At 40.5% G+C, this 8,458-nt stretch overlaps 1 protein-coding gene across 1 annotated transcript; it reads left to right on the top strand.

The window, feature by feature from the left end:
* The first annotated feature begins 471 nt into the window (after positions 1–471).
* cryba2b (crystallin, beta A2b) lies at positions 472–3,453 on the top strand. Its single transcript, XM_071538265.1, has 4 exons — positions 472–632; positions 2,058–2,199; positions 2,622–2,764; positions 3,237–3,453. The coding sequence occupies exons 1-4, from the start codon at positions 475–477 to the stop codon at positions 3,382–3,384; spliced, it is 591 nt and encodes a 196-aa protein (XP_071394366.1). The 5' UTR covers positions 472–474; the 3' UTR covers positions 3,385–3,453.
* Positions 3,454–8,458: the final 5,005 nt, after the last annotated feature.

Below are 8,458 nucleotides of genomic sequence, written 5' to 3' on the forward strand. Positions count from 1 at the left end.
AGAATCTCCATAGCAGAAGTGGGAGAACTCAGTTTTGATGAATGGGTGAAATTTTTCACTCCTTATGGCAGCTTTGTACTGTGAATCTAACAGATATTTCTAAATTGTACTCTTCAGAGAAAAAAAGATACTGTACCTACTATACCTTTTGCCACTGGTGAAGCCTTTTCAACCAGTAATTTTTCTTCAAGCTGAAGGACAAAGATCATAGTCTTACACTGATTTGGAAAAACGAGTGTGAACTTGTTAACGTGGAGTTAAAAATCAGATTTCCTACACCTGTCTTAATCCAGGCTAAGGTTCACAATTCACTTTGACATTCCTTGATGCTTCATTGACTTTTTAACCCCCACCACCCAGACACCACTCTTCTCACAATGTTTACTTGATATTTTCCACCCATTTTAACTCTTTCTTTCTTTTAAAACCCTCTACCTTGGTCAGAGAGTATCCCCCAAGGAAGAAGCTGCAACCATGAACACTCAACAGATGGAGCAGATGGGCCAGTTCAAGATCACTGTCTGGGAGGAGGAGAACTTCCAGGGCAAGCGCTGTGAGTTCATGCTGGAGTGCCAGAACATCATGGAGAGGGGCTTCTGCAAGATCCGCTCCATCAAGGTCGAGAACGGACCGTAAGTTCACATTGTTTGGTGGTTCTTTAACATCTCTTACTTCTTTTTCGTCAACTGTTATGTCTTCTTCTGTCTGTTTTGAGTTGGATTATGCCAGGGTTTTACCAATTTCTATTTCTCTTTACATATATGGTATATTTTACTGTTAACTTGCATGTTTAAGTCCTGATGTTTCAGTGATTAGGCCAGATTAGAGTCAATGATGGCTAAAATGGTTGACCGAAAAGTAAAGCCGATAATGATGTTGGTATTTTATGTAAACTGAAAGTGAAACAGCCCCAAACAACAAACCTATACATGGGAGCAGGTGTATTAACTTACAAACCATGTGAATGCTACAAGTCATGAGTTCACATCCTGAGCAGATTTTTGTCAACAAATGATTCTGATGTTGTATCAGTCAGGTTCATAGGCCACTGTATGTTATGCAGGGTAAAAGTGAAACATTTGGTATCATGTTAGCAGTTGTTATTCCTGCCTGTAAGTGAATACACACTGAATTTTCAGTTGTATTGCAACTGCAGGAAAAACAGTGGATAAATGAGTCTTTTTACTTCATTGCCCTATAATAATAATAAAAAAAAATAAAATAATGTAATTTAGCTTCATTCCAATTTCATTTCAATCTGCTTGGACAGATCTGATTAAAATATGTAAGACTCAAATGCGGCTTTGATGCTGCAGCTGACTATGATAAGCATTAAATATTGTATATTGAACTATCTGATTGAACTGACAGGAGCAAAATAGAGAAAGTAGAAAAGGCAGAATAACCTATATGCCATAAATCAGTCTAAACAGCGTTATTGCATTGCTAGTTGGCATGTATGGTATGTGTGTGTGTTTGTGTGTGTTTGTTTGTGTATGTGTGCATGCATCCGAGCGTGACCCAGTGGTAATATGTACAAGCCGTGTGCAGCTGCCGGCTGTGAGCCAGAATGGCTGACTGACTGACTGGCGATCAGATAAAAAGGCCCGGGTGCAGCCGCAGCAGCAGCAGTGGCAGCAGCAGCAGTATTTAATGTTTGCTTTGGGCTTTGTGCTCCCAATAACAAAGGAGGAGCGTGCTTTTTTCACTCGAGGCAATTCAGCGGGCGTTGGGCTCTATTGTTTAACTAACATGACACTTTCATTGTTGTTGCACTCGGGCACTTTCTATTTGGTGGTTCTTTGTTGCTGTGTGTGTGGGAGGGGATGTTCTTTGTTTCTACACTTTGTTTCCTTATTTATTTCTTCCTCTAACTTACATTTTTATTCCTTCTCCCCCTTTTAATTGTGTCCTTCCATCATCTCTCTCCCTCTCCTTACTTGACCTCAACTTTACTCCACTTTCTCCTTCTTTCTTTCCCTCCTCGGCCCTGCTCTCCCTCCCACCCTCCTTCCTCTGCACCACTCCTCTCCCTCTCTCCCTCTCTCCTTGTCTAGTTGGGTGGGTTATGAGTACCCCGAGTTCCAGGGACAGCAGTTTATCCTGGAGAAGGGAGACTACCCTCGCTATGAGGCCTGGAGCGGAAACAGCAGCTACAGAACCGAGCACATGCTTTCCTTCAGACCCATCAAGTGCGCCGTAAGTTCCCCCTTGACTCCTTCCATTCATCCTTTTTCTCTTTTTGCTACTCAGCCTCCCATCAAGTGCTGTAAGTGGCGTGTTTCCCCTCCCCCACCCCTCCTTCTCATGACCCCCCCCACTCTCATCCCTATGAGTCCATCAGATGTCTCTCATTTCGACCTGTCTCTCCCTCAACCCGTCTTGCCATCCCTTTGCCTCTATCAAGTGGGTCATAAGTTAATCAGGTCGCCTCACTCCACAATACTTAACCAGCTGTGCTATTTCAACCAAAAGTTGAGTTTATAGAATTTTATAATCATGATTTATATAGTATATGGACACTTGGAGTAAGCACGCTTTACAACATCGAACCACCACACTGACAGCTAGACTGACTGTAGCAGCAACCTAACAACTTCTCTCTCTCTCTCTCTCCACAGAACCACAGTGACAGCAAGGTGACCCTGTACGAGTGCGAGGACTTCCAGGGCCGTAAGTTTGAGATGTGCGATGACTACCCCTCCCTACAGGCCATGGGCTGGTGCAGCAAGGAGGTGCCCTCCATCAAAGTCAACTCCGGCGCGTAAGTTTCACTGTTAACGCCTTAATTTACACCTGTCTTTCAGTATACTGGTCTCTATCTCTATCTTTATCTCTATCTCTATCGCTGTCTCTTATTCTCCTTCCTTTCTTCTTGCCAATTTGTGATTTATTAGAGGCAAAGAAGCTTAGACAGGCAATACAGCAGGAGATAGTAATAACCAAATCTGTCAAAACAGACAAAATATGAAATATGAAATATGTGAATCTATTATATCCAGTTGGAATAGTCTAAACTTTTACCATCATAGCAACATTGTCTCACTCCACCCCTCCAGAGTGGCCTCCTAATTCAATTGAATATATTTAAATTCAATTGAATATATTTAAATTCAATTGAATATATTTAAATTAAGTTAATTGTATTGACTGTTTGAATAGTGATTTGTTTTATTGAATGCTTTGTTCTGACCATGAGTCTCTCTCTCCCTCTCTCTCTCTGCCCTCCTCTCCAGCTGGGTTGCCTACCAGTTCCCTGGTTACCGTGGCTACCAGTACATCCTGGAGAGGGACAGACACCAAGGCGAGTACAGACACTACAACGAGTACAGCACCCAGGCCCACACCAACCAGGTGCAGTCCATTCGTAGGATCCAGCACTAAGCCTTCCTTCTACCTACCTGACCGACCCGAAAAAACTCTCCCCGAACCCTTTCCTCCACTCGAACCCGACAGACCGCCACCACAGAGCAGAAGATGGCCAAACTCTTTCTATCTATCTATGGCTCTGCATGTATCGATATCTAACTACCTACTTCTACTACCATGCTAAAGCATGTTCTTGAAATAGGCAATAAAGGCTTTTCTTCAAAACTACAGAACCTGAGTGTTTGTGAATATTCCTTTTTTTTTTTTACATTAGATATTATCACCATAAACTAATAATAATGAAACACATAAAAATAAAAGCTCTGATTGGCTACATGGAGCTGTCAATCATTTGCATCTGTGTTTATGACAGCCAGTCATATCACAGGTGCACAAGCATGGCACAACAATCTCATCCTCTTTTAGGTTTAAAAGGTTTGCTTTGTATTTAGTGTGTTGGGAAATATTTAGCCTTTTTAGTTAACATACATGGGAAGATTTGATTCAAATCCAATCTCTCTGTTAGGCTTTAGGATGTATAATATTGTTCTTGTCAGACTGTAATATTATTTCCAATAAACAAGAGCACGAGATCACATTTGTTTCTATTATTTGTCCTTCTACCGTTACAGGCAAGGCTTGAAAGTGAAGTGCTGTAGGAAAGCAACAGGCAGTTTGCCATTTCTAAACTAAAATACAACCTTCTATCCATCACATGGCCGACCGAGTGCGCAACAGAGACAGATAAACCTCAGTAAAAATATCTCATGTGCATCATCTTTTGAAAAGTGAATTCAATCAAACTGAAGTTCTCTTGCCTGCCAAGCCCATTTGATGCTGCTAAAGTATGGTGTAGCCCAAACAATCAAATGCAAACAAATCTAATATTTTTTAGATACTTGTTTATTTGCTGTCAATGAGTTAAATTAATGAAAGAAAAATTGATATAGGCACATGGCTATGAGCTGAGGTAGCACTGAGTTAGGCCTACTAAAAAAAGAAATCCTCTCGGAGCTGTGAGCATGCGCAGTTGCTCTTAGAATGGCGAATTTCTGATGATTACTTTCAGATTTTGACCTGGTGCGCTCCTGGGCAACTATTAGTTCCACTGAGTAAAACTGTTTGTCTCAATAGACATGGAAGTAGACGCTCCAGTTGCCCCATGGTGGTGTCAGTATACACGCATTGGTCTTTATTTCTGTTGTTACTTTTTTTGACAAACAGTATTAAAAATAAAAAAAAAATTACAAAAATAATTCCCCGTCCAGGTCCTATGAATGATGAATTTCCGCCATGTGATGTCATTGCTGTCTACTCCGGCTGTTGGACCAATAGGTGCACAGGCACTGTCCAAGGTCCTGAAGGCCGTTTGTCTGACCGGCCTGTCTGACTGTTGTTGACTGTTTTGCCTTCAGACCTTCCCTAAAGGCTTCCTGGTGGACACACAAGTTCACCACAACCAGTAGGCCTAGTGGTAAAAAAAAATACAAAGGTGGGTAAACTATGATCTCCAGCCGGTGATCAAGGCAGACAACCATCAATACGAACAAAAATCAAAATCTAAAAAATGTTTGAGAAAAAAACAAAACAAAAACAAAACAAAAACATTAACTTATGTTGCCTACCCACATCCTAAATTTCTCTGTCATCATCTTACGTCAGTTTGATATACTGTGAAACGCTGAACGCACAGAAATATTATCGAAATCATGAAGTACACTGATGATGTGAATCCAGGTGAAAGCCATATTGCCCCTTATTGATTTCCCTTACTAAATCTATAGTAGAACAAAGGACTCCCGCACACTGTCTACTTCACTTGCAATTAGAAAAGATTTATTGGGAACAACGTTTCGGTACACAGACCTTCATCAGGTTATTTTGTACCGAAACGTTGTTCCCAATAAATCTTTTCTAATTGCAAGTGAAGTAGACAGTGTGCGGGAGTCCTTCTACTACAGTCGGCCCATGGTCTTCTCCTATACGCACCTGTCGATCTACAGGTGTGCAACAGTTCTGCTCCTTGACCTTACTAAATCTATAGCAATCATCGAGATAAAGAGAATCAGACGAGTTACAGAAGGATTTCGAAGCTTTGAGACAATTGAGATGTGGATTGTGCAAAACTCAGATGCAAATCAGGAAGATATAGCCTAGCCCTAATATTTTGTACATTCAGTGTATGAATTTCAAAACAAAAAGATTTATGTCAGCCTAAAATGCGTGTAAAGTCAGTCAAACTACAATTAAAAATTGTAGTAGAAGACTTTACCCTCCTAACTCCTATAACTACAGGTGTATCCAACGACAGCCTACCATTTGTTTGTTTATTCTAATGCAACACCAGCACGTTTTTCTCGCAGTTAACACGCCGGCATCCTGGAGTGTGTTTACCTCCACACACACTCCTCCCGTAGGTCCAGGACGTGGGATTCCGTGTTACACACCCACAAGCCTGCATTCGCTCACAGTCCCACACCCAAAACAGGATCTTTTAATAAATGTTCAACCATACACACACACCTTTCTCAAATATACATTCCTCTGCCGACTGATTAAAACGGCTGCACCGTGGCTTGCAGAGGAGTGATACACGAGTCTAGTTAGGTGCGAGTAGGCCAATACAGCAGGCTGGGTATTACTTTAAGGTCTTTGGTCGCATGACAGGGCAGCAAGGTAAGTTCAGCGTTATGTAAGGCTTTAGAGGGGAACTTTACACTGAGGATTAATGGGGACCATCATTTTATGAGCAAAATGTATGGGCCTACAGCTTCTTCTGATGGATTATTCTAATTCTAATTTGAATTACAATCATTTCAAACAGATTGTACGTCTTAAATCTTAGATTAAATACTAAGAATAGGCCTGGGTGTTTGCATCCTAGTTTATATCTAGAACCTAGAAACCATGCAGGGCCTAATTTTACGCACAAATGTTAAAACAAGTGAATAAAACAAGTCTTGAGGTTCTTGTACTGAGACCAACGCTCATTTTAAAACGAATTCACGGACTATTGGGATATAATTAGGTAGAAAGGGTAAATCTAAACTCAGTTTTACTTGAAGAATATAGGTTTACCCATCGTCAGAGGCTGATTTAACTTTTTTTTATTACATAAATTCAATCATAGGCAGTGGCAACACACTGGTGTAAGAGGAAAGGGTCTTTTAAGGGAAAGAAAACAACATAAATCAATGTTTTTCTGAAAATATATTTGATTTTTGTTTCTATTGCTGGATGTTTTGCCTTATGATGATCACCGACGGGAGTTTACCCACCTTTTTTTTGTTTAATTTACCACTCCATCACTGGATACGATCTAGCTTTCGAGGCTTGTTTTAAGTTGCCTGCGACTTGTACTTGGACACAGGCAGCTAAAGCAAGTCTGGGACGCCAGAGACACACCTTCCAGCCCGGAGGAAGCAGCGGCCGCAGGGGGGGTGGAAAACTCCTTCAGTCCGGGAGGGAGGGACACAATACATATTGGATTTGCTAATGAATTCCGCGTAGACCAGTTACACCAGATTTTTCTTGTTTTTTTCCCTCTTGGCTGGGAGCAAAGGCCTTAAACCATATGTGGCAGTGACTCTGTAAATATAAACGAATAGGCCTATAAAGGGGCTATAATACTAACTAATAATATAATGGCATACCGTTTAGTTTCATTCCAATTTCATTGCAATATGCTTTTACAAAGTCTGATTATATAAACTGCTACCCACAGTGACTTTCTTGCTGCAACTGACTGGCTGAAGGCATATTGTACAATACAACTATAATCTAAGCCATACAATATAGCCTGATACACAGTGCTAACATTGCTAGTAGCCTACAGTGTGTGTGTGTGTGTGTGTGCGTGTGTGTGTGTGTGTGTGTGTGTGTGTGGGGTTTTTTTTTTTTTCATATGACCCAGTTGTAATATGTAGGCTATAATGAAAGTCTTTTGGGCCAGATGGAAAGGTATAGGGGGGACAGTTGAGGCTAGAGTAGATGATGAATGATTAACATGGAGCAGACTTGGTCTCTATTCACTTTCAATTCAGTCAATACAGAGGGCTGAAAACACAAAGTATGACTGGAATTAAGAAACTGTTTTTAGATTACATTCACTTCCTGAATTGACACTTGAGCAGTGTTACACAACACAAGGCTAATATACTATGTCAAATAGGCGTAGGCTATGCATTGACACAAAAGCTGAAGTGAACAATTATGCTGTTGACTGTTGGTTTTTGCTGTTCACTGCTTTGCAATTTGAATTTTACTTTAAAAAAATCTGACAAAAAATACTACCATCTTTTGATTGTTTTTTCTGTGTCTCCATGTTAAACCTTGTTGAAACAATGATACCCGCCTTTCCAGGACAAAGGGTGGTGGAGTATAAGATATTCAAGTGAACTGACAGAGTTGAAAGTTAATTAATCCTGATGTGTATTTTAGATCTTAACTTTTTAAACCTCAGCCTATAGTCGCAGCCTTGGATATTATAGACCTACAGTGTGATTGAGTGGCCTGATATAGATCTGTGCCTCTTTGTCATGACATATGGACGACATTTTAAGGTAAATAAGACACTCTGACAGAATATTACATGTTATGTTGTGATTGTTATTATCCACATCAATTTTACTCATTTAACAAACCACACACAATCAGAGGATAGGATTGCACATCCATGCAGCCAAACTGTTCCCTGATCCCATTGCTCAACCTCTACTGTATCTCCTTCTCATCACGCCAGCCTGGTGCTTGGAAATCTAACATATTCTCCTTTTAGGCATGAATTTCAGCATTCCTCTATCATGCCAGGGTTTTGGATGACCGAGGGGAGACCCAAGGAATACATCAACGTGAATTTGCCAAAAACCCAGATGTAGTTTATTGCACTATATTTTATATTCCCTTTAGTTTGTGCAGGTTAGTACATAACACAGTACACTGACTGTTTAACAGTCAGTCACTGTGTTATGTATTTCACTGATAGTTTGTCCTCACTGCAGTTTTCATAATAAAATGGACTCTGAACTCTAGAAGCCTGCATTGATAACACTGAATAGTGTTTAGTGCTGAATGCATATCAAATAGATGA

This window comes from Centroberyx affinis, unplaced genomic scaffold (assembly GCF_046629955.1).
Source record: "Centroberyx affinis isolate AG114_WGS23_722 - 3 ecotype Tasmania unplaced genomic scaffold, CSIRO-AGI_Caff_v1 ptg003239l_1, whole genome shotgun sequence".
In the NCBI taxonomy this organism is placed as follows: domain Eukaryota; kingdom Metazoa; phylum Chordata; class Actinopteri; order Beryciformes; family Berycidae; genus Centroberyx; species Centroberyx affinis.

Coding starts and splice junctions, on each gene's coding strand:
- cryba2b (XM_071538265.1), top strand. CDS start 475: ATGAACACTCAACAGATGGAGCAGATGGGCCAGTTCAAGATCACTGTC. Junction 633..2,057: donor ATCAAGGTCGAGAACGGACC/GTAAGTTCACAT, acceptor CTCCTTGTCTAG/TTGGGTGGGTTATGAGTACC. Junction 2,765..3,236: donor ATCAAAGTCAACTCCGGCGC/GTAAGTTTCACT, acceptor CCTCCTCTCCAG/CTGGGTTGCCTACCAGTTCC.